General features: G+C 41.0%; 1 protein-coding gene across 1 annotated transcript; it reads right to left on the reverse strand.

Moving 5' to 3' along the window:
• Positions 1–3,142: 3,142 nt before the first annotated feature.
• On the reverse strand, positions 3,143–23,034 carry LOC121724471 (interferon-induced very large GTPase 1-like). The gene is made up of 6 exons (XM_042111057.1): positions 22,939–23,034; positions 17,496–17,578; positions 17,129–17,386; positions 16,126–16,353; positions 10,186–10,278; positions 3,143–8,096 (listed from the first exon to the last, which is right to left on the reverse strand). The coding sequence occupies exons 1-6, from the start codon at positions 23,010–23,012 to the stop codon at positions 3,457–3,459; spliced, it is 5,376 nt and encodes a 1,791-aa protein (XP_041966991.1). The 5' UTR covers positions 23,013–23,034; the 3' UTR covers positions 3,143–3,456.
• Between the last annotated feature and the right edge of the window lie 3,484 nt (positions 23,035–26,518).

Raw genomic sequence — 26,518 nt, forward strand, 5'->3', positions numbered from 1 at the left:
ATGTGGTAAATATTAGATTGAACTACAATAAGTATGGGAATACTAAATACATACTTGATTGTCTTTAAGGATTTTCCAACCAATCCACTCTAGTATTTTTTTTAATATATTAAAGTATGCCTTTTTAAAAAATATATATATATTTTTCACTTTATTAAGTAGTAAGTATTTTTAGAAATCTTAACTTGGTGTGGAATCTTGGATTTGAGTGTACCCACACTCTAAGATCAAATGTGTGTGTATAAGAACATTTTATAAATGAGGCCCCAGTATATTTGCTTATTTAAAACAAAATACAGCAATGAAAAATAGCACCATCACATGAGCATAATTGTTGTGTAATTTATTGAGTACATGCCAGAGAACACACATGTTAACTGCTTCATAACACTGTGTAGATGAATCAGCTTTGTGGCAGAAAAGTGACAAGATGGTGAGTTTTAAAAAAATAGTTCTTATGATAAATATTAAAGGTACACTATGCAGGTTTAGGTATTTTTGCCAATTGTAGAGCTCCCTCTAGAGTTGCAATACATTTATATTTTACACTGCTGTTGTAAATAGCTTTACAACAATTTAGCTGTAAATAGCTAAACTTTTTGTGACTTATCCCCCCTGTACACAATGTAAATGCTTTTATTGTGAAGGTGAAGGATTAACAACAGCCTAAAGAGCTATAGCAGGGCTCCAGAGTGCGACCAATTTGGTCGCATATGCGACCTAATTTTTCAAAAGTGCGGCTAAAAAAAATCGGAGGTCGCCTGTGTCATATTTTTCGACCACATAAAGACCTCGGGATACTTCGGTTTGGCTTTAGGGACCCTCTACTCACTACCACGTAAGTGCAATGTTGTTTGGAACTGTAGAAGAGGTATAAAAATAGCGTTTTGTAGCGGCGAAATAATATGCCCTTCTCACTTCCACGCTAATGAGCTTTGACTAAAAACGGTAACATCGAACTTTCTCAAAACACATCCGAATGACATGATTTGGATGTCAACTCAACGTATGTACTCCCAATCATCCGTAAATTGATCTAAAGTGCATTTTACTCCGGATAATTCCTTTAATCATAGTGATGTTCTTATTGAAAATTTAAAAATACTAAAATTAAAAAGTAAATTGCATTGTGGGCCTGTCAAATGATTATTGCAATCATCATTGCAAAATCACATAAAAATCCCCCAGGCTACTTGGAACATCTCTTTAAATTGTGCTCAAATACATTTCTATGGAAGATGCTAGCATGGCGAGCTGGTTTAGCCAAGGCATAAAGATCATGAAGGATGGTATGTAAGACATTGAGCCATGAGATGTGCAGAAGCCCTTAAAAGACGTGCACTGTTAATTTACTCACTGTTATTTTTATTTAATTAATCTTGAGATGTTTTAAGTTTAAATTTCAGCTCAGTGAAGCACTTAAAGCACCAACACTTCATTAAGTTACTTTTCTTGTAGAATTGTAAATCATAAGTCATAAGACAACCTATATAGGACAGTAATTAAGCGAAAAAAGTGAACCTGCTGCGGTGTTAAATGCGATGTGGTTGAAAATTTGGGTGCACCTAACTTTTGTGCTGGTGCACCTAAGAAAAAAAGTTAGGCGCACCAGTGCAACCAGTGCAAAAAGTTAGTCTGGAGCCCTGCAAGGTAATGTTTCATGATTCTCGCGAGATTTGTCAGGCCACCGTTCTTGAAGTGGCAAGGCTGGTTTTCTCAGTAGTGATTCGCTACGTCTATGCTGTATAGCTATGCTAGGTTAGCGATTCAACTATTACAAGTTCGATTACCATCAAATTGGCTTCGTAAAGGTGAAAATCTTGCATAGTGTACCTTTAAGTAACCCCTCATTTAGATGAAAAAAACCCTCATGATTAGTTCAACAGTACTCCTAAAGGCATATGCCAATCCCACAGCAAATCCCAAACACAACGAATAAAGAAATACATTTCCCACAGTAACCACCACATAGATGATATGCATAGGACGTGTCAGTTACACAATGTGTATTCAATCAGGTTAACCCTCATGTTATCCTTGGGGTCAATTTGACCCCAAGCAACGTTTAACATCATAAAATATATGGTTCACTTTTTTTTTTTGCTTCATGTTTCATGACTTTTCCTCAATTGAAGGGTACAACAGAGTTAGCATGAAATTTGTACAATAATTTGTTTTCAATGTCCTGTACAAATATTTTGTACATTGATGTTCCTTGGGGTCAGTTTGACCCCAGCTGTATGAAACATAGGATACATGAATATTTGACACATTATGAATATTATTATTTGAATAGTATGAGAACATATTGTTATTATCATTATTACATACACAAGTACATATTACATATAAGTCATTTTGGCAGGACTGTATAAGTCAAAAGGGGAAGCAACAGCAAGCCTTTGGGCTGCTGACACTGGATGGGCAATATTGCCAGACAGGGTTCCAAGGTTCATAAAGGGGTGTGGGGGGGCTGGGATTGTTTTGTAGGGCTTTTGATGGTGATTATTACACTCTTGTTAAGTACCTGTCACAAAAAAACTGGGTAACAATATTAATTATAATCCTTTTCTGAGGGTTTATTTAGCTGGGGTCAAATTGACCCCAAGGATAAAGAGTGTCGGTAAGATTTGAGGATAACACAAGGGTTAAGTGAAGGCCATAGTTGTGTGATTAGCATACAGATTAACATAATGCATATGAGACTGACGTAAATATAAAGCTAACAAAAACATGATTCACATTACCAGGTAATTGGAGGTTATTGGAAACTGAAATTTCAGCAATATTCAATTTCTTTCAGATTCTACATAGAATGCTGCAAATGCAACACACTATAGCTTTAAAGAGTAAAAAGACAGAATGCTCAATTTATCATCAAACCTTACAGAGGAAGATGTCCCACAATATTAAAATGTATTACTCACTTTGGACAAAAGCCTAACCATAACCATATCAACATTAAAAATTAATAATGATTTAAATGTCCAACAATATTCTTATATATATATATAAACAATAATGATTTAAACAAACAAAAACATTTCTGATAATGATTTCAACATATTAGAATCTCCAGGGAAAATAAAAACCCTATGTAATAACAAACTCTATAATATATAATAATAAACCCTATATAATGGCATTAGTTTAATCTACTCTGCTGTGCTTATTTTTGCAAAGCAGTTCCTTCGCCATGTTCACCCAGTTTGGTGAATACATAATCGCATCTATGCCATTTTTCCACCCATTTACACCACTTGTTTGATTTAACAATCATATCGAATATAATTTCCCCAATTCTGACTTAATTCGCCCATAGTTTGAATTTAAATCACATAATTTCTCATGTGTGATTATTCCTGATATATGGTGTCTTCTGATGTGAGACACACATCATTTCCACTATGATATAACGCTTATATATGACTAACAATCCTCCAAGCTGTTTGCTGGTTAGTTTTTGTTGAATGCCTTTTCAAGGCTTTTCAGTGCATCCTCTGGTGTAAGTGTTTTCCAGTCACTTGGAATATCTGCAGGTTTTGCATTATAAGCTTCTGCAAATTTATCATTAAACCTCATCAGCACATACTTCCAGTAGTCTGAGGCCTCAAGACTGGAATCTGCTGCTATCTGCCACTCAAGGTAGAAATGTCGGTAATCCTTATAGGGATGAAACACATTATTTGTTTTCACATTTTTAAATGACATGTCACTTTTCACCAAAGTTGTGCATATATCGGTAATTAATTTTTGGGTTGTGCTGCCTCGATACTTTCCGAATGCGCTGGGACGATGCAGACTGGAGAAGTGTTCTCTGTGGCCCGCACCTTTTGCCTCACAGGGTGTGTGGCAGAAGGGACAATGGTGTCCACATCCACACAGGGTAGTGAAGAGCAGCTCATGGGGCTTCGTGGGCAACTGATCAATTCTCTCAGTGATGTGCTCGATGCCTGTTTTGTTGTCATACTCCTGAGTTAGGGATTCTTCCATGTCCTTGATGAGGTCTATTAGGTTGGTGGCAAACTGGTCTGGTTTTGCATTGTTGAGGATCATAAAGATCTGCAAAGCATCTTTTTGAAAGATCAGTTTATTTTTCAGAGAATCACAAAATTGTTGTATAAACACACTTAAGTCTTCAGACTTTGAGCAGTTGGTGATTGTGTTTTTGATATCCTGTAAAATTTTAGAGAGTAGGTGTTTCTCCAGCACAGTCATGTTTGCTTGTGCGGTGGATTTTTCAATGATTTGTTGCTTAATCCAGTCTTTCACAAATGTTTCATGTGATGATGTATAATCCTTGTACTTCTCAAATGTGTCGCTTTCAAGCAGGTGTTTTAAAAGGGCAAACTGGAAATTAGCCTGTGTGTTGAAGTCAGTTCCTCTATCTCCCTCCTTAATTTCTTTTTCAATTGCCTGCCCAAGCTCTTTAGACACGTAGTCCTGGACTGCTACCTTCACAAATGTCTCTATGAATTCTGTAGCTTTCTTCTTGCAATGATCTTCATCACTGAATGATTCTAATTTTACCTTGATTGTGAGTTTAAACTCTGTCAGACGTTTCTGCGGGTCATTGCGGACATTGAATTCCTTGTGTGCTGTCTGGAAGTTCTCTGCTGTTCGGACACCGACATGATGCTTCAGATAGAGTCCACATTCATCAGTAATTTTGTCTACCGTTTGGTCATCAATATTCTTGAGGATCTTTTTGATGTATGTCTCATTGTAATCTGCGTTGTTTCTGTTCATGGTGTCTATGAAATCTGATATCCGTTCTTCACAGTTGTTGATGATACTGTCACAGACATCTTGTATTTTAGCAATGAACTGTGTTTTATCCATATCTCTAATGGCACCAAACCCTCTCTTTGCCCAACTTTCCCAGTTAGAAAACCAATCAGATTTAACAATGAATTCCTCCTGTTCACTAGACTTCAGGTTGATTGTGCTGAGCATTTTGTCGACATCTCCACTCTTTGAACGTAGATTAGACTTGAGTTGATTGAGCACATCCTGATAAGCATCTCTCTTTGGCAGGCTAACTTTAGACAGCTCTGATGTTATTCCTTCCCACATCTTCTCAAATTCTACGTCCAGTTCATCATCGCATAACTTTTTATTTTGCAGCTCCTTGATGTTCCTCTCTATTGTTTTCATCTGTGTTTCCTTCACTTTATTCAACACCTCCATTCCCTCTATTATTTCAACAGCCTTCTCTAAGGACTGTGTGATGACGCTTTCTGTCTGTTGTCTGAGAGAATTGGCATCTGACCAGAAATCCTGTTTGTATTTCTTTACCAAACAGACTTTGCGGTCCTTTTTCTCAAAGTATTTTTCAAGGTTTGCAAGGATCTTCTTTTCCTCTTCATCCAACTGATTCAATCCCTCATCTAACATCTCTTTGAGTATGCCACGTAAACCATCTCCCTGGACATTCTGTTCGGTCACTCCAAAATTGGATAATTCCGTTTCCTTAGTTTTAAGCCAGTTGTTCATCACATTCTGAAATGACCACTCCCAGGTGTTGTACTGAGTGCATAAATCTGAATATGCCTCTGCCATCAAACTGTTCCTGAAATTGAAGATAAAGTTCTCAAACTTCACAGCATTCCACAAACCTTCTGTCCACTTCAGGAATTCTGTTGCATCATTGCTCTTGATGTCATCCGACATTTTCACAGAGTTAATCAAACTCCTCTTGAGTTCATACACAGCTTCACTGTAGCCAGTGCTCACTGGGGCCATTGGGGGAGTTCCATGCCAAAGTCCAGGGATGTAGTAGCTGTGTTCATCAGGGTCATATTCCATTATATCAGAGAACTTTGTGTTGGCTTCCCTCTTCTCCATTTTGGCTACCTTTTGAGTCATCTTATCCAGCTGCTTCACCATCTCCCTCTCGTCTCTCATGTTGCTGTCATGAGCAGACATGTCTGACATGTTCTTATGCACAAACACACATCTGGGCTTCTTCCCAACCTCCTTCATCTTAAGAGAGGCATGGACCACAATCTGCAGAATGCCCTTCATCTCTGTGAAGTTCTCCATGGCAACATTAATGATTGTGATGTCACTGAGCCCTATGACCAGTGTTGCTAACTCGTTGTCGTGTTCATAGCTTGCAGGTGATTTCAAGCCCTCTGTGTCGATGACCATGACAAAGTCACAATCCAGCTCAGATCTGAATTCCTCAGAGACTTTAATCAGCAGCATGAAGGCTCCTCTGGTGCATCTTTCACTGCTGACTGCAAACTGCACCCCAAACATGGTGTTGAGGAGGGTGGACTTCCCAGTGCCCTGCACCCCCAGCACAGTCAACACCAGGATCCTACTCTTGGAGTCCACCAGCTGATGGAGCTGAGTCAGGACCGCTGATATCCACTTCATTGGGATGTTTGATGCGTCTCCATCCACCAGCTCAATTGGAAACCCATCCAGCAACATCTGGGCACACAGAGCAGGTAGGTGCTGGTATTTGTTCCGGTCTGGGTTGTTTTCTGGAAGGGAGCGAGCACACTCATAAAGCTGGCCCAGCTCACGGAAGAAGTGCTCAAGACCCAAAGAGCAGTTTGAGATTTGCTCTTTTAAGTGAGCGATCAGCTCCTTGTCCTGTGGTGTGTTTCCACTGCACTCTTTGCACTGCTGTCTCAGTGTGGACAGCTCACGCCTGCAAAGGGTGTCCAGCAGCATCTTCAGCCACTTCAGGAAGTACAGATGTTCTTTTCCTGATTGTGAGATTCCAGCAGTAAATTTGACCATAGCATCTGATATATTGAACTGAAGCTGCTTCTCCCTCAGTGCCTTTTCTTTGCTCTTCAGTTGACTCAGGTAGTGCTCGGTGTCTGTCCCTGCATTTCTCATTCTGCATCTCTCTTTCTCCAACTGGCTGATTTCCTTCCAGATGTCCCCATGCAAAGGTAACTGTTTCTTCTTGAATGTCACAACATCCTCGATAGCTTTAGTGATTCCTTCAGCATGAAGTCTGCCATTCCTGCACTCAGTAGAGTCCTCGTCCACTTGAATGCCTACATCGTGAGCAACACCAACCATGCTCTCCACTTTGAGTTTATAAGGGTTCTTTTCAACGAGACCCCTCACATGGACACGTAAACTCTTCGCCAAATCGACATCATTCTGCCTGTTCTTGATGATCCTATTTTTGACGTTGATGTTGAGTCGTCTGCACGCGTCCTTGAGTGTCGCCATGTTGAAGTTCTCCCTCTGAGAGTTGGTGAGTAAGAACAGTTCTGCTTTGTTCTCTGTGTTGGTCAGAGTGCTGAGGTCTCCATCCAGGTCATCACTGAAGATGAACACTGCAGCTGAGGTCTGACACAGGAAGGACATCTGGCTCTTAAACAACCTGGCGTCTCCTCTCAGATTGGCAATGGCCATTGGCTGAGTGAACATGTCAATGTTTGGGTTCCCACATGGCAGATACCAACTGACTTCAACCAGACCATCTGAAACTCTCCTGGGCACATTACCACAGTCCATGTCACGGTGGACAAACGTGTCATTGTGCTGATGAGGATTACTGATCAACTTGTTCAGAATCTGAGATTTGGGCAAACTGCTCTTTCCTAGTCTAATAAAAGACACCATGGGGATGTCCATTTCTACAACCATGCCCTCTACAAACGCCTTGTCTCCTGAATGAGGTTTGTACTTTTTCACCAGGTCCCTCATGGCCCACAACATCAGAGTGCACTGCTGTGTGTCACAGTTTGGAAGCAACAGTGGAACAGCAAACTGGCACATGGACATTTTGGAGACCATTTCCTGCTGGAGGAAAGGATCTGAACAATAGAATAGAGCTGTGATCAAATCTAGAGGATTCATGGCAATATAGTTACCAGTAGGTTCAGCAGAATTAAGGTTCTTTGCATGTTCTGAATGAGCATCTGCATAATTTATATTTCTGGCATTTAAATTGGACTTCATGAGCCTCTTCAAGAAGTTCCATGGCAGCTGCTCCAGACTCTGTGCTGGCTCATCAGACACTGTGTTCCTGTTGATCTCCAGGACGGAGCTGAGTGTGAGCTTCCCTCCATGAAGGTCTCTCAGGCCCAGAGCAGACAGCAGTTCAGGAAGTCCAGTACCTGGGGGGGGGGATATTGTATTGCTGTCATCTCTTTCTGGAAAACTGTGGTTAGACTATTTATTGACATTTACATGTATTCATTTAGTAGACACTTTCATCCTAAGGGACTTGCAGCGAGGAATAACATTCAAGCTATAGAGAAGACCTTAGCTAGGAATTACTACATCGTCAATACTATTACTCGAGAATAAGAGAGTAAACCTTATTTAGTACTTATTATCAAATTGGGCTTTACGATGATGGACAGGTGAACAACAGTGCCTTGTCTATCACGTCATCTGAGCACGCTTAGGTTAATTTTGTTTGCGACAAAAACGCACAAAGGAGATAGATGGCTTCTAAGACCCCATATGGAAAAATGCATATTATTTCCATAAGGTTTCATCATCGAAAACGATTATTTCTGAAAACTTTGGCCAAAGTTGATGTGTGGGAAAACTCTGGTTTCACTTTCAAAAGCATGTTTCAATTGTGACATGTTGTTCTCTCGTTTGTTTGTAATATCTGACTGGTCACCTGTTTGCTCGAGGGGTTTGCGACACCAGTCCCCAGCTGTTTATAACATGTTTGTAGCATCGGTGTTCAACAGAGTTATTTTTAAAAACGAAAGAGGGGAAATATCCATTTTTTATAACAGCCTACCCTACTACGTATTTAGTTGTCTTAGATTTTGCCATCGGGTTGTAGGAGATATTGACAGCACAATAACTTTTACAAAAGACCAGAAAACAACGTTAAGGCATTTGTGGAGAAGAAGGATGGTTCGTGTGTTCTTCCTACAGCTCACGGTAAGCTATTTCGTTGCTTTGATTAGTTAAGGTCTATCCAATTGAGTGCAGAGGAATTCCCCCCCTGTATCGGTTGAAACACGCCCCATAATTACGTCCCAATGGAACAATATCAGACTCATATTCTGACTAGAATATGAGTATCACGCATCAGGCTACAGTAATAATCGAATAACTGTAAAAATTCTAGACCCTAATTTGCCTTTTTTTCATAAATGGACCACAACTAGAAGTCACGTGACTTTACCCTTTGACTATTCACCATAGCATGGCTTATTTATTAGCCTTGTTAGCCTTGACACTTATAGGGCCTTCATGCCACATCGGATATTCAGAAATTCTGACATCCGATAGAGGAAAAATGACTTGAACGCAAAGTCGAACCGGATTTTTTGCTCGGAGACTCGTGTGGAAGTCTTGTGCCCCAAGGTATCCGACTTGACGTCACTATGATATTCTGCAACCACTGCGGCCTCCCTTGTAACAACAAAAGAGGTGAATTTCACTCTCATTACAAATAGGCAAGGTAATTTATCATTACATTTTTCACTAATTTATCATTCAATTAAGATAGAAACACTCACCTGAGACATTTCCGCTTGCTAAACCATAGTAAACTGTTTTAATAACTTATTTATAAATTTCCTGTATTTGTTTTCCGAGCCAATCTCATGAACACCCATTTCTCTGTCTTACCCCTTCCCCTTCCCCTATCTCTTCATTTACCCCTACTAGCCCTTGTCCCTCGAAACCGAGTGGCAAGACATAGGGTTGAAAATATTCCCCTTGGAAATGAGACACCACTAGCCAACCATAAGGGAGAGCGGGATGATTGAAACACTTGAATTAAACGTAATATACAGAGAGATCGTACCACACTGAAAGCTAATATTTTGTCACTAGCAACCTACATCTGTCTTCTGCCAAATAGCCTTAATCTTCTACCATTGCATTTTCAGCTCTCAATAAAACTGTTCAGGAATTATATCAACAAAAGTGGAACGTGCCTATGTCCGTTCGTATATCCTAATCCGGATGAATGAAACCAGGATGGGGGACAAAATAGACATGCAGTTTGCTATGTACACATCCCACAACTTTTTCGATATTTTACAACATATCCAAATGATCGTTACTTTACTATAGTCATATTCATTGAGGAAGTGTTTCATCTCCTCTGTAACTTTGTAGAGGTAAAGATGAGACATGAGAATGGGCCTAAGTAAACCTTGATAACTTTGAAATTATTGGACAAATTAAAAACAGCAGAATAACATCTTTAACCATCAAAATACTTACATAGTGGTGTGTCGCATATCAACCATGTGAACCATGACATCAACAAAGTCCACCAATATATCACCCATGACTTGGCAGCTATGGAAGTTGTCTCTATTGGGAGAAGAAATATTAGTCAAGTGAGAGTTGATTTTTTTTTCATTTTGATAGGAAAATTCTCTTTAAAATGATATGGTAAAACCCAGATAAGACCATGGAAAAAATATGGCTTCATTTTACAGTACAGTGTCTGCTTTCATATTGAGTAAGTTCTAAAAACATCAGCAAAAAGGACCCAGTATTTAAAAAGATGCAATTGTTCCTGCAGATGTTACCAGGTAGGTAAATGGAATAAAGCCATTATGAATGGGTGTGAACAACTATTACCAGAACAAGTGATTTACTGGAAAGTTATATCATAATTTATCACTAAAACATTATTAAACCTGGGCTCTTGCCAACATAAGCCTGTGATAACTAAAATTGTACCTAGAATTGATGGGTAAGACAGAAGGTGTTTCTAAGAAATGTTTGTTTACTTTCACTTTGCATGTGTGTGCATGTATCTTTATGTGTGTGTTTACGTGTGTGTGTGTGTGTGTGTGTGTGCCTGCATAGTGTACATATAAATGTACACATATATTAATTAATTGTATGGTCCCCCATGAACAGAATTCCACGAAACTTGGCATGCATTCAGAGGGTGCCAGAATGATCCTACATCTCTAATTTTGTGCAGTTTTGACCCTGTCAGCCAGATATACTGTACCTCCGATTACATCTCATTTTTGCTTTTTCATTTTTAACTAAGTGGCGCTATACATCAAATGAGTGGTTATGGGATGGGTTGACATGGCCTCTTGAGACAAACATACTAAAAAAAATGATGGTCCTCCTATGCCCTACAGTTCTCAATGTCACGCATTAACTATTTTGGCCACTAGATGGCAAAAACAAGAGTTCTGTCCCTAGCTAGTCACTTGTTACCCAATCCTCTTGTTATTCAATTAACCTGTTCCTCATTGTCTCTGGTCACATGTCTCATTTCCTCATTGTGTCAGTGTATTTAAACCCTGCTCTTTGTCTGTGTCTTTGCTAAGTCTTCGTGAAACCCTGTGTGTCTCATTTTCCTTTCCTTTGTGGAAATTTGTGGAAGTTTTTGCCCTGTGGATTCTTTACCTCTGTGTTGACTCAGACTGTTTAAGGTATCTCTTTTGGATTCTCCTATTGGATTTGTTGTTTTTGGATTTAACTTTTTGGACTGTTTTTGACTTTTTCGGATCTTCTGAGCTTTTGTGTCTAAAACCTGAAATAAACTCAGTTAATCTTACTTTGTCTGCTCTGCACTTGAGTCATTAGTCTCAGTGGCCTAGTGGGTTAAAAGTCAGTTTGCCACTCCGACGGCCCGGGTTCTAGACCCGACCGTGACAGAAGACTTAGCCATGACAGACTCAACGTTCCTCAAGTCCCTCTTGATGTCCCTCTCTCTGTCACCGCCTTAGATGGCCAACCTCTTGGTCCAGAGGTGGTGACTTCTGTTACATCCTCTGTGCGTCTCATGATTGAGAATCACCAAGAAGAGATAGCGTTGCATCTAATAAGCTCCCCTGAATTCCCAGTGGTCTTAGGTTTCCCTTGGTTAAACCGCCACAATCCTCACATAGATTGGAGTCGAGGTGTTATCCTTGAATGGGGTCCTACGTGTCACGCTACATGCCTCTTTGCAAGCCCTTCCTTTCAGTCTATAGATCCCTCCGAGTTATCCCATGTCCCCGCTGAGTATCTGGACTTGAAAGAGGTGTTCAGCAAGAAAAGAGCATCTACTCTTCCACTCCATAGGCCTTATGACTGCGCCATTGAACTCCTGCCTGGCACCGCCCTCCACGCGGCCGTATCTTCTCTTTCATTACCTGAGCGTAAAGCAATGGATGCCTACATCAAGGATGCCCTGGCCTCTGGTTTTATTCGCCCCTCTACTTCTTCTAGGGGCAGGGTTCTTCTTTGTGGATAAAAAAGATGGAGGTGTATGCCCATGTATTGACTACCGGGGTCTCAACAAGATCACCGTTCGTAATCGCTACCCTCTGCCTCTGATGTCTACTGCTTTTGACCTACTTCAGGGAGCCACCATCTTCTCAAAACTGGATCTGCGCAATGTGTATCATCTTGTCAGAATCTGCCAAGGAGACGAATGGAAGACTGCGTTTGACACCCCATCTGGTCATTATGAGTACCAAGTGATGCCCTTTGGACTAACCAACGCCCCTGCAGTCTTCCAGGCCCTCATCAATAATGTTTTTTAGGGACATGATTAAGCAATTTGTGTTTGTGTACCTGGATGATATTTTAATATTCTCCCTAATAAGTCCCTACACGAGCATCACCATCATGTGCGTCAGGTTCTCCAGAGGTTGCTCAAGAATTCTCTCTTTGTTAAACCAGAGAAGTGTGAATTCCACACCACTGAGGTCTCCTTCCTTGGATTCATCATCAGGGAAGGCAGTGTTGAAATGGATCCTAAGAAGACACGAACAGTGAGTAACTGGGCTACTCCTAGGTCTGTCAAGGAGATCCAAATATTTCTGGGGTTTGCAAATTTCTATCGCAAATTTGTCCGAAATTTCAGTTCTGTGGCTGCTCCCATTACCAGGCTGACTAAGAAAAACAATGTGCCATTTTTTTGGACTCAGGAGGCAGATAAGGCATTCAAGGAGCTGAAGCAAAGCTTTTCCTCTGCCCCCATTCTGACGCTGCCCGATCCAACATTGCCATTCATTGTTGAGGTGGACGCATCAGATGTTGGGATAGGTGCTGTCCTGTCTCAACGCTCATCGGATGGAAAGCTGCATCCTTGTGCTTTCATTTCCCACCGTTTGACTGATACCGAGACCAGGTATGATGTTGGAGATAGAGAGCTATTGGCAGTTAAGCGTGCCCTAGAAGAATGGAGACACTGGCTAGAGGGGGCCCAGCATCCATTCTTGGTATGGACTGACCACAAGAACCTAGAATACCTCCAACAAGCCAAACGCCTGAACCCCCGTCAAGCCTGGTGGGCACTGTTCTTCACTCGTTTTGATTTCACGCTCTCATACCCCCCCTGAACCAAGGTGGGGTCGGGGTTTCCATGTTCCATGTTCCATATGTGTTGTGCATGCGCATTACTTGAAAAGAACTAGCTCCAGTTATGTATGAACAGTGAAGGTAACGATCTCTTAAACATGTGAAAAACGTGAACTTGAAGAAGTGAAAATTGAACAATATGAACTATGAATATTGAACAACTTGAAGCTACATCTATAAGTGTGAACATGCTTAACAAAAGATGGGAACAAACATGGGAACTAAACGTACATTACGAATATAATCAGTGGCCCTGTGCTTGTTTCCCTGCAACAAGAAGGTTCCATCTGGGGGTGATGAAAAACAGTGACACCCTCAGTGTGTTTGAAATGTCCAGTCGATTGCGCAATTTGGTCTTAGTTGCAGTCATTGCCGAAAACCCGGCCTCGCATAGATACGTGGAGGGAAATTGTAGCAACGTTTTCAGCGCTTTTACGGCTATCTCGGGATATTCTGCTTTGGTTTTGATCCAAAAACCCGCCAGAGAAGTTTCCTTATACACACTCTTAAGACCACCGTCATTTGCAATTTCGATCAACTGCTCTTCCTCCTGCATTGACAAGTTAGGACTATTCAATATTGACAAATGGGTTGCGGACCCACTCATTGGTTTGCCGTGGATCTTTGGAGGATGGGAAGTAACGCTCAAACTCATTTGAAAGCACAACAAGGTGATCGCGCACCAGCTGCGAGAGAAAGGGCCCTGCCTCAGTCTCTCCCAAAACCCCCACTACTGTTTGGAACATATCAAATACACCCTGGTCCACTCGTCGTCCCCACAAATCAAGCTTGGCTTTAAATTCAGCGACTTTATCTGCCAGTTTAAAGACAGTCGTCATTCTCCCCTGGAGTGACAGGTTGAGGTCATTAAGCAACCCGAATATGTCACACAGGTAAGCGAGTTTTGACACCCAGTCCTCATCACTAAAATGGGCAGCTAACGGTGACTTTTTTTCTGTAAGAAATCTCTGCAGCGGCTCTCGCAACTCAAACACTCTGGCCAGTGACCTACTAAAGATGCTTGTTTTTTGTTGCTCATTCTAGTTTAGCTAACTTCGTGTGACACTACCGTTCGCTATAAAGGTGAAGTGAGCTGACCTGAGGCTGCGCAGTGTAGTTGAAGGCGGGACAGACAGACGTAAGAAAATAGACCTTGCAAAATGCAAACATGCGTGCAATCAAACAACTGCATATAGGCCTATGTCATGTAAAAACGTGACATTATTGCAAATTAAATTTAATTTAGTTTGCATGCATTTTTTTTAAACTCATGTGGTAGACTACGGCCCGGTTAGGACCCACTAGGCCAGCAGGTTGGGGACCGCTGGCCTAGTGGGTTTGTCAGGTGAGTCAGTTTGCCACTCCAACGGCCCAGGTTCTAGACCCGACCGTGACACTCGAGATATTCACAGAAAACTGTGTCCGGCCTACCCTCCTTTCGGCGGGTATGGTCCAGAAGGGGGGCGACGGATCAACACGAAAAACAATTTGTTCCGTGTCATCCTTGCGGGGCTACATGCCCACCAAGTTTCGTGCAGCCTGGTCTTTCAGTGTCCTGGGAATCGTTGAAGAAAAAAAACTCTGACTAAACCTGTATGGCCGCTGTGTGCTGCACCGCGGCCATAATAATCAGCTGTGAAAGTTTTGTGGGGACATCTATTAGTTAAGATTTTTAGGCTATTCACCGGTAAGTGTATAATAGACATATACAGGGTGATAGCACACAAAAAGCTACTACCAATGCAATGCTATCACTTATTTTCTAACTCTAGGGTGGTATACGTTGCCAAAAATCACTATTAACGTATACCCCTCAGATCACTATTAACGTACCCCTCAGATCACTATTAACGTATACCCCTCAGATCACTATTAACGTATTGTAGCGTCGGTGGATGTACGTGTCTAACGTTGAATGAGTGTCTCCCAGAATGCAGTGCGAGTGAATGATATAAGGTGTAATGTCAATTATAATAGTTGTAGTTACGTTTAGCATGTTGTGTATTTGTTAGCGTGTTAGTCTCTTTGGTTGTACCTCATGTGTTTATCCCCGTGTTGATGTGTGTGGTGAACCCTTGTTGTGTGTTGCATGTGCGGCTGAGACTACCCCTGTGTTGCCCTATGTAGTTGTCTGATTGAGTCTGAGTCTTCCGGTTCCAATAAATGGCCGTCCTGGCCAAAGGTAAATCTTGTCTGAGGGTGAGATCGTTACAGTATACCCCTCAGATCACTATTAACGTATACCCCTCAGATCACTATTAACGTATACCCCTCAGATCACTATTAACGTATACTCCTCAGATCACTATTAACGTACCCCTCAGAGGGGTAGCTAGTAGGCTACCCCTCAGATCACTATTAACGTATACCCCTCAGATGGTACCGACCGACCCCTCTGGCTCAAGGACTATTTTGTGTCTAACAGAATATGCAGTTTAAACACCTCATAAAGACATGCTTTTCAGTTGGGATGAACTTTATAGACAATTTTAACCTTTTTTGGAATATTTAAGACCTAATAGTGCAGAACTCAGTTGGATTGAGGCCAAAGTCTTAAGTGAAAACTATCACCTGTCTCTCCATCACCCAACAGTTTTGCTGACCTTGCCAACCCTTTGATAACAACTCAGTAGCCATATAGATGGAACACGTTGATGACATCAACAACTCGAAACACTCGTCTGCACAGGCTGAAATACAGACATTACCACCTCCCCCCCACACACACCTCAATAAACACTCACTAGCGTCTGACCAAATTTCAGAAGACTTATTACATTTTCTATTTACTTATTTTTCATTTTAATTTATCTGATAAACACAGACTTGATATCTCACCTGTCTTTATCTGATCACTCTGAAGCTCAGTTTTGACTCTAATAGTGAGCTCAGTTCCTGGTTTCAGGCCTGTGATGTGTGCACTGCAGGGCTCAGTAGAAATGGACTCTGGGTCATTCCCTTCACTCTGGTAAGAGACCAGGAAGCTGTCTGGAGTCAGCAGCCAGCTGAGGCTAGTAGATGATGCAGTGATGGAGTTTCCCGTTAGATGCTCTGGGATTGGAATTGCTGAAGAGATAAAAAAGGTTGTTGTAAAATGGAGCCATGTAGTGTATACTATATGATAGAAATAAAAGCTGGTCCCTCAGCCTCCATTTGTGTGCACAGGGCCCTGCAGTATCATGCCCTTTTATGGGGACTGACAGGGTGTTTACCTTTGCTAATTAAGATCAGTTGGCACACCCTGTAAACTTGGGACGGGAAAATGGGATTCAGTATGAGAACAAAATTGCATGATTCTGAGGTTTAAGAACTTTGTGAATTTGCTTAAGAGTTTCTGTAGAACAGACCCCTGGTTTAGCCCTCAAAGAACAATATAGTACCTTAATAATATCAATTTGATAATTGACAAATGTATTACAGCTTCCCCTGTTTCAAAGAGCAGCGTCCACCACTGATGTACATATTGCCTCATTTTTCTTTTGGTATTAAATATGTTTTGTTGTATTATAGATAGATAGATAGATAGATAGTGTAGTTATATTTATATCTCAGTGCGGATTAGGACTACACTGCTACATATTTTGGCTCCATTTTGTCAATACAGTCTATGCTCTGTGGGTTGTACTGTTTTCAGCGTTTTTCTTCTTTGAGTAAGCAGTATGATGGCATTAAAGCCTAATGATTTAGCCACTCTGATTAACATTGTTTTGATTCCTTGTGCGTCGGTCCAATGTCTCATGAAGCGCATGTTGACTCGAAATGTCACCTGTTGGTGTGTATAAAGATTTCTTTCTTAAGGGAGGAGCAATGTGCCAGTATTCTTAATAATGCCGCATCTCACCTGTTATTACTGATGCCTCCACGCATGTGCTCTGGCAGCCATCTTCTCTGAGGGTGGCAACAGTGAAGTAGTACTTCTCTCCTGGCTGAAGCCCCGTCACCTCCAGACCCAAATCCACCACCACAGCACTCTGCTGTTCTTGGCCTCCGGTCCAGTTGACTCTGTATCTGTAGGGCCTAGCACTGCGGGGTGGGGACCACTCCAATATCAGAGAGTCCGTCTGAACCGAGGAAAACCGGAGCAACCCAGGTGGAGGAACTGATGATAGTTTGCGGAAATACAAAACAATGAAATTTTAAGTACATAAGAAGGCGTGGATACACACACACACACACACACACACACACACACACACACACACACACACCTGGAGAATTCTGCAGAAGTGGGGGACGTGAGCATCTTCTTACTCTTGAATGTTCCGAGAAATGTCTTTTAGAAAATGTTTTTCTGTAAGAAATTTGTTGAAACAAAACAGATGTTATTTATTGATGAATATGAGAGGCGTTTAATTCAACAGATTATTATACACACTAAAGCTCATAATTTATTTGGTGAGTGGTGTATCTTAAGTAAGTATGTATAAGTATAAGTATATATACTCTTTTGATCCCATGAGGGAAATTTGGTCTCTGCATTTATCCCAATACGTGAATTAGTGAAACACACTCAGTAGACAGTGAACACACAGTGAGGTGAAGCACACACTAATTCCGACGCAGTGAGCTGCCTGCTACAACAGCGGCACTCGGGGAGCAGTGAGGGGTTAGGTGCCTTGCTCAAGGGCACTTCAGCCGTGGCCCACTGGTCAGAGGCTCGAACCGGCAACCCTCCGGTTACAAGTCCAGAGTGCTAACCAGTAGGCCACGGCTGAAGTGGCACATACTGTACTTACAGAATTGACAACAAGACAAAACAGTTTGATTTTCTTGCCGTTATTAGGTTAGAATAGGTTAGGTTCACAGGATAGAGATAGCACTGACTTACAGGCGGGGCTTTAGTGATATCGCTACCTGTGGCTAATTGGTCAATGGAACACCTGTCCTTACCTTTGAAAATCGTTTTGGCAGCAATTAGGTTGCAAGGCTCAGCGGGACCCGAGGCGTGTTTGTCTCCTCATGTGGCCGCCAGTTATGGACTATGTTTGTTTTGGATTAACGTCAACCATCAACTAAAATAAAACCTAAACTTTACCAAAAACCAACGCTTGGGCTAGCCATAGAGTCGGAGGAGCACCGGGTAGGGAGCGTGAGGATGCGACAGGTATGTTGCGTTCATTTCAGTGACTGACGCGAGAGAAGCGGAGTCTGTGTTGCGTTGCGTTAATTTATTTTCATTGGGCATGCCCTGCCATGCCGTCCACATCTCTTCAGCACAGCAACAGCAATGGCAACTCTTCGTTGAACTTTTAAGTGGTGTTCAATGGTGTTGCTAAGTAGGCCGAGTTAGGCCTATAGGCCTAAATCAACATTGAATTAGTTATTGGATGATATTAAAAAGAATCAAAATTATTTGTGGTTGAGCTGGAAATTTCAACTTGGTGATCAAAAAGTTTTGGATTTCATGTGACTTCAGAGCATTGTTACGTTGTGTCAGTGTAAAGTTAGCTAGCCTAGTCTAACCAAATATTTGTCTTACAAATCTAAACCACAGGCTCACGTTAATCTAATGGGCTTTGAGACATCTGTTGTCATGCTGTCAAAATTGCTCAAAAATGACGTTCGAATTTTCCCTCTAAAATAAACACCCTATTCGAATTAGGGCTGTCAAAATAACTGATTAATTTCGATTAATTAATTTGAGAAAAAATAACTGATTAAAAAAAATACCGCAGATTAATCGATTCCGTATGACCTTTGACCCCGTTCTAGTTAGTAACCATTACTGTAAAATTAAGGAGAGAGAAGAAAATGTGCTGCCTAGATCATTGATTGGAACATTACTTTTAAAAAACGGCCTGATGGTGTCGACAAAAATAAAGTGTTGATTAAAATAAAGTCCTCTGCAATGTCTGCAACAAGGAATTTGTATATCACCGGAGTTTGTCAACTCTAAAGTCGCACATCAATGGAAAGAAATAGTGTTGACGTTGAGGGAAGTGTTCATTTATTTTCATTGTGTCCCCTAGGTTATATCTGTGGCCTGAAATGCCTTGTATGTGAAAAAAACTTCTTCCCGAAGCCTACAATGCCAGTTCCGACAAAGCCGAAATTACTCCTTTTGAAACAATGAGTGCAGGCCGCGCGTTTGTATGGTTATATTGCTTGACAGGGGGGGATCCCAAGCAGCTTTCAGCCATAAGGCTACTTTGAGAACATTTCCTAATTCACCTGACACTAATATTCAAAATTCTTTCGGCATAGCCTATAAGCAGTTTAATTAAATGTAATGTTAGTTGTAAACAAACAGGCTACTTGGTGAGGCTTGGCCTCACAGATGAGCTCTTAGCTCAGATGGCAAGAAAAATCTTCACGATATAGGCCTATTAACTGACCGCCCGATTCACGTTGGCTGGGGGGCAGGGGGGCCATCAGACATTTGTGCCCAGGGGTCTATGAATTGTTAATCCGGCCCTGCCCCCAACAAATCACACCTTTCCACCTCTGTGACAGCTTAAAAGAAGTCGAGAGGACTCCTAACTCACAGACCTATTCACAAACCGTTTTTTGTGGCATTTCGCCATGTTTTGAAATCCTATGCAGCTACAGGAGCTTCCAATCGTGAGGAAGCAATTTTGCATTGTAGGCATAACTAACATGCAATAACGCCACCAACAACAACCAAAACTAGGCTACTCATTGTCATCATGTAAATTAAATGTAACGTTATTGTGAATCAAATTAAAATGTTCTCCTCTTTGCAAACGTAGGCATAGGCATAGTAACAGATTAATTTAATAATGTTACAAAGATACTACATCAATCCGTATGTTTCATTAGGCTACTAGGCTATTTGCTTTGCCTTACTCTTGATTTGTTTAGGCTAGGCCTTTTTATTCAGTTATTCATCATCTTCCGTCCTTGTGTAGCGCACGCATTCTCAGACCTGTCACGTTTGGAATCATTCCCGCGTTACAATCATCAGCCAATCAAGGTGGTCACTTCAGTCAAGCTCGTGCATGAGTAATAACGTCATCCATAGCAACGAAGACTCACTCTTAGTTTAGGAGTTGTCATTTTTCCTTACTAAGAGTAGGTCTGAGAGGCTTTGTGAATAACTTAATAAGAGAAACTCCTAGCTAAAATCTTTTATTGCTATTTAGGAGTACTCCTAGTGGTAAGATAAAAGGCTTTGTGAATATGGCCCCTGGTGCCTAACCCAATGCATAGCCCATTTACACAAAATAATGGTCGAATATTACTGATGATCATTATAATTTAAGAACATGCAGTGCGCGTAGGGCACCAAAAACATCTTGCTCATAAAAAATCATCATACAGCACATTGTGGCGGGTCTGTTATTTAGCCTACTTACTGTAGGCTGCGCAAACCACAGGCCTTTATTTTGAGCAAGCCTGCATTCGAGGCAGGCCTTCTGTTGAAGAATTTTATATAAAGCCTACGCTAACAGTAATCCTCCTGCCCCCGCTACCACAGCTGTGGATAGTGTGGCATGCTCACACCTTATGTCTGTAAGAAGCCTTTCAGAAGAGGTATATCTATAAAGCCTCGGAAACATATAGACGTCGAGCTATATCCTCACTTGAAAGAGCTTGTGTGGACAAATAGGGTGAAGAGTTAAATGGCAATGATATTATTACATACTCGTTAATCTGACTCCATTTGATTAATAATTTGTATCACCAATCAATTACCAAGTAACTAGTTTATCAGCTATGGAGGAGAATGGCATGGCACACTACGAGAATTGAAGTTATCCGATTGGTAGGCAAATGAACCATTTAATAGGCATTAAGTCTTAAAGGTAAATGTAACCAATATCACTTCAGTTGAATGTCCAAGTAAACTCACATGGTCTACTGTAACAAAGTAGCAAATGGTAACAAAGGAAACTTAACCAATTCACAGAGGTAAACTTGACAAGTTAAAGATAACAGATACACCAGATAAAACAATACAAACCCAGAGATAGAGAAAGGGGGAGAGAGAGAGAGAGAGAGAGAGAGAGAGAGAGAGAAAGAAAGACAAAGGGAGACAGAGAGAGAGAGAGGGGGAAAAGAGAGAGACCCAGAGAAGAGGTCCAAGGTGGAAAAGAAGAGAAGATGGGAAAAGAAGCCCCAAGATGGGAAAGAAGACAGAAGGCAGAAAGCAGAAGAACCCTGGAGGACCAGAGCCTCCACTTTTATCATTCACTTGGGCCACCCCCAACTCATCAGAGCCTTTGTTGTCTGAGGTGGATGGGTGTGGCCCAGGTGGATATCATAACTTTATGCTGCAGTTTAATTCTTAATCTACAACTATGCACAGATTAATTCAATTGTATCAAAACCATAATCAGACTGTTGCCCACATTACAAGTATTAATTCAAGACCTAACATGAATGTATTATTCACAACACATATTTACAGAGCAATACTGTATGATAATGATGTTGGCCTATTTCACCAAGACATCAAGAAGGCCCAGGACTGAGTTATCTCTCAGTAGAGGGGTCAGAACAAGGAGCAAATGGTCACTTTATGCATGAGCGGGTGTTGGGGATCTTTGGCCATGGCCAGCTAAGACAATACAGATCAAACACAGGCATCCACACATGTAAATTGACTGCAAAAGGCATTCTTTAGAAATGCATAAGGTTTGGGCAAAAGACGGGCCTTACATGTCTCTTCTTGCAAACTTGACTAGGCCTATAGCGTAACCATTTACGTCTTCATAAAATAACAACTTGCCAGATATGCCTCCATAGCTTTGGGCTTCATTCAGCATTTTGTTCTTTCACTGGAAATGACTCTTCTACATTTGCTGCCTGCTGCATCCTTTCTGTTTTTATTGTTTAGAAAACGTTTGACGTCTTGAGTTAATGCATTAAACATTGTTAGCTGGTAACCCGCCACAAATAGCCTACAGATTCTTGCGTGCGTATTCTCTGTTCCCTCCGAAACGTGCCCGTTCTAGGCTGGCCAAGTGCGTAATTCTGTCTGTGCCCGTTCTAGGCTGGCCAAGTGCGTAATTCTGTCTGTGCCCGTTCTAGGCTGGCCAAGTGCGTAATTCTGTCTGTGCCCGTTCTAGGCTGGCCAAGTGCGTAATTCTGCGGCATAAAGCAGATGTATTTGTTTATTGTACAGAAAAAAAATAACCTGGCAAGCAGTCAATTGATTACATTGCAGTTAAGAAGTAGGGCAAATTAATTTACGAAACCAAAACGTGGGTCATAGTTGTCTAAGCCTCTATTGCGTAGCCTGTTAAAAACGTTGCTAGATTTGCGTACTTGTAATGAGGATTTTGTGTTGGCGTAAGTGTTTACTTGTACTTGTCTCTCCCCACACATTTTTTTTCCATACACAGGTGTGTGAATGTCTTTTGCACCAACTGCGCTGCAACGATTGTAGCAAAAGTGTTGCGTGCATGACTCTTGGAAATTGTGATGCGCAGGATAGGATTTGTGTACCTGCAACAAGGATTTGTGAACTCGTAGCCCCTATTTTGTGTTTACAAGGTATAAAAAAAATATGTACGACCTCAAATTTAGTTACAGATTTGTGACTTTAGTGTGCGCATGCAAAATCTGCAGTTAAATGTGCTCGCCACTTTTGCACCAATTATATCTTCATAAGTTTGACTTCACATATCTCAGTCACAGTGAGAGTTCAGAAAGCGTTTTGCACCAAATATACATCCATAATATTACCTGTGATAGGTGTCAAGAAAGGGAAGAGGTCCTGCCAGTAAGTCCTCTTGATCCGGGGGCTCGCAGTCAGCCATTTTTCATCTCCTCACAACTTGTCAGATGAGATTAGAAGTTCCTGTGACATAATAAATAAGTGAAAACCATTCATTGTCAACATTTTAACTAAATGTAACATTTCATTATACAATTCTAAATTGCTTCTCTTCTTTGTAAATGAGTCTTCATACAGATTCATTTAAGAAATGAAGATACTGCATCAAAATACTGCATCAATCTGTAGTGTATTCCATTACTGAGCTATATTTGCTTTGTCTTTTCTTTATTAATTTATGTATAAATTATTAATTTATGTATTCATCTCCTGCCCTTGCAGCAGGCCTACTAGAGTAGCATTCTCACCAGCGAAGACCTGTCACTCATTATCGCAGGGGAGGGCTCTGCCATCATTCCCACAACCAATGCTGTGTGAGTAATCACAATAATAATTCAAATAAGGTTCCAGCAGCTTTGGTAGCCTACCTTACCTTACATATGTGTGCAGGGGTGTCCTTCCACCTTCTGACTCAAGAGTAGTGGTGTGGTGCCTTTATATACACAACCGAGTAGCATATAGTTCCTGGGGAATTCGTATTAGTGTCATGGCATGAGGAGGTGTGGTTTTGATGTTGACAGAGGAGGAGTAAGTGCTGTTCACTCAGTACTCTGCCGATCTGTACAACATTATCTATAATCAATATAAAGGACAGGATTGAAGTCAGAAGTTTTTCTTTTTGCGTACGTGTACTGAATGTTTGTGAAACTTTAACACTGACTACCCTTGAGCAATTAAAAGAAAACAGCTCCCTGCCTCACTCAGCCCTCGGTCTTCAGCAACATGGAAATTGGTTAAAAACAAGAGGTAGCCTAATAAGACCCGCTGTCTAAGGACATTGAATAATGTTATGTTAAAGTTAAGACCCTCATATTTAGGAAACCATTTGATTATTAGCAATAGAAACATAATATCTGAAAAACAATCACTGAGTACTTGTCGGAAAATGCTGTCTGCCATTTTGATAAGAACGTTTGTGTGCTCAGTTGTATGCACAATTTAGAAAATGATGTGCTTGTTTTACTACATAGTGCTCTTGTTTTACTAAATTGGGGTTTCAATTTATTAGATTGTGCGCTCAGTTTAGTAAATTGTGAACCCAGCATGGGCGTAGATTTAGGGTGGGACGCTAAGGACTAGTCCTAATCAAAATTTTAAGATGACAAAATTGTCCCCACCAATATTTTAGCGAACTTATTTGTACTGCTGATCATTCCGACAGCCAGCACGACAATACAAGAAACGTCAGGGTTATCTGACACGCAGGCTACACGCATGGAGAATGCCAATGCACAGGTAGGCTACTTTGCAGTGGCAGTCAAGCGAGCAGGTGTGTCAACGACAACGGTAAGTTACCAGGGCTGTCTGCCAATACATACCCCATAAAAGGCCAAAGTAAAACATTTTGATATTGAATTTCACCGACAGAGCTTTCAATTCGGCAGCCGTGGCCTAGGCTATACTGGTTAGCGCTTCGGACTTGTAACCGGAGGGTTGCCGATTCGAACCCCGACCCCTCATTGCTACCCAAGCGCTGCTGTTGTTGCAGGCAGCTCACTGCGGATTAGTTTGAGGATTAGTGTGTGCTTCACCTCACTGTGTGCTGAGTGTTTCACTAATTCACGGATTGGGATACATGCAGAGATTAAAATATACTTATACTTACAATTAACCACATTATAATCAATAGGCCAAAATCATAATTGTGTATCTGTGCCGAATTTCGTAATTCAAGTCCAGTGTAGAACTGAATAAGAAAATCATAAGGCTGTATATCTTGAACTTCCAGTATGTGAGAAACTTCACTTGCCTTAATATCTCCAACCTCAAGTATGCAGCTAATAAGGAAATATAATTGTTATTTAATTAAACAAGGTGAACTTCTCCCCACTGTGCAATGCAGAAAAGGATGCTACAAGGAAGGGAATTCAAACACACTCAACACCTTACCATCTATTGATGTCATTGTGGTTCATTGAGATATCTGACATTTTTTCTGTTAATTGGCTTGGATACAAAAGGACATTGTTGCCTTTGTCGGTGTCCTTATGTGAACTTGCACAGGTAACCTTGCTCATCTTTACTTGCGTACGACTTCACACCAGTGCTTCAGGGCAGCCGTGGCCTACTGGTTAGCGCTTCGGACTTGTGACCGGAGGGTTGCCGGTTCAAACCCCGATCAGTAGGCACGGCTGAAGTGCCCTTGAGCAAGGCACCTAACCCCTCACTGCTCCCTGAGCGCCGCTGTTGTTGCAGGCAGCTTACTGCGCCGTGATTAGTGGGTACCTATGCTGAGTGTGTGCTGAGTGTGTTTCACTAATTCACAGATTGGGATAAATGCAGAGACCAAATTTCCCTCACGGGATCAAAAGAGTATTTATACTTATACTTATACTTATACTTCAGACCAGAGCTGATGCTTAAGCAAAGGCCGTCACTGAAAAGCTGTGAATGTCGTTGAACACAGCTGTTCTCACATTAGCTGATTGCGATAAACATTAACCATTGTTGCCTAATTACCAATTATTCATCAAGTAGTAACTTTTTTTAGTGTTTTTCACATAGTATTTTGCAGTTTTTTTAAAATACAAAAATACACACCAATAAAGTATTTTGATACAAAATACAGAGCCATTTCCTTCAACCCAATAAAATAAAAATTACAAAATACTATTTTGTATTTGAAATACATATTACATGTTTCAGAAATCTTGACATTTTGGGTTTGGGTTGCAATATACAGGTAGTGGGCTCTCTGTTAATTTTAATGAGTAGGCCTAAGCCTAAAGTTACAGCATTTCTATCACAATTGACCAGACTTTGACCTTTGGTCTGCTTTTAACAAAATTCTGGCTATGATTGTTCCTTGTATTGCATCATGAGCCATCACTGTGCCTATTGCATTCTACTGTTGTTAGCCTTAAGCCTAGCTCAGTCATTATGTTATACCACATCACCCTCCATTAGAAGTGCAATGAGCTGCATTGAGCATAATAAACTGCATTTAGAATTCCAAATTCATATTTCTAGATATTTTGGTGAAAGTAACTCAAAAGTAATACAATAGTAGTGCAATGCCTTACAATTCAGATACATATTATAATGTAACAAATTATTTTGAAATGACAGTAATGAGTAATACATAATACGATTTTGAAGTAACTTGCCCAACACTGATGACAACCATCACTTTCTATGTATGTCTGTGTTTGTGAGTGTGTGTGTGTGTGTGTGTGTGGAGGGTCAATCAAATTCTATGATTGCCACTGATGTGAATGATCTCACAAATCACACAAACCAAATCAAGTTTTACAAAAATCGCAAAAGTATCGAAATTGAGATTCACTTAGTATTGGTATTGAAACACTAATGTTGGTATTGTGACAACAGGAGTTGGGGATGTGTCCCCACCAAAGCTGAGACCAAACCTACGCCCTTGGAACCCAGTTTACTAAATCATACAGACATTTTTATAAATTGTGCGCTCAT

The sequence above is a fragment of the Alosa sapidissima genome, chromosome 1, assembly GCF_018492685.1.
Source record: "Alosa sapidissima isolate fAloSap1 chromosome 1, fAloSap1.pri, whole genome shotgun sequence".
Taxonomy (NCBI): Eukaryota; Metazoa; Chordata; class Actinopteri; order Clupeiformes; family Clupeidae; genus Alosa; species Alosa sapidissima.

What these genes read in the sequence shown, in the direction of transcription:
- LOC121724471 (XM_042111057.1), bottom strand. Translation starts at nt 23,012, where the DNA reads ATGGCTGACTGCGAGCCCCCGGATCAAGAGGACTTACTGGCAGGACCT. An exon ending in ACTTCTGCAGAATTCTCCAG is followed by an intron (nt 17,387 to 17,495) that starts GTGTGTGTGTGT and finishes AACTATCATCAG; the next exon opens with TTCCTCCACCTGGGTTGCTC. An exon ending in GATATGCGACACACCACTAT is followed by an intron (nt 8,097 to 10,185) that starts GTAAGTATTTTG and finishes CCCCCCCCCCAG; the next exon opens with GTACTGGACTTCCTGAACTG.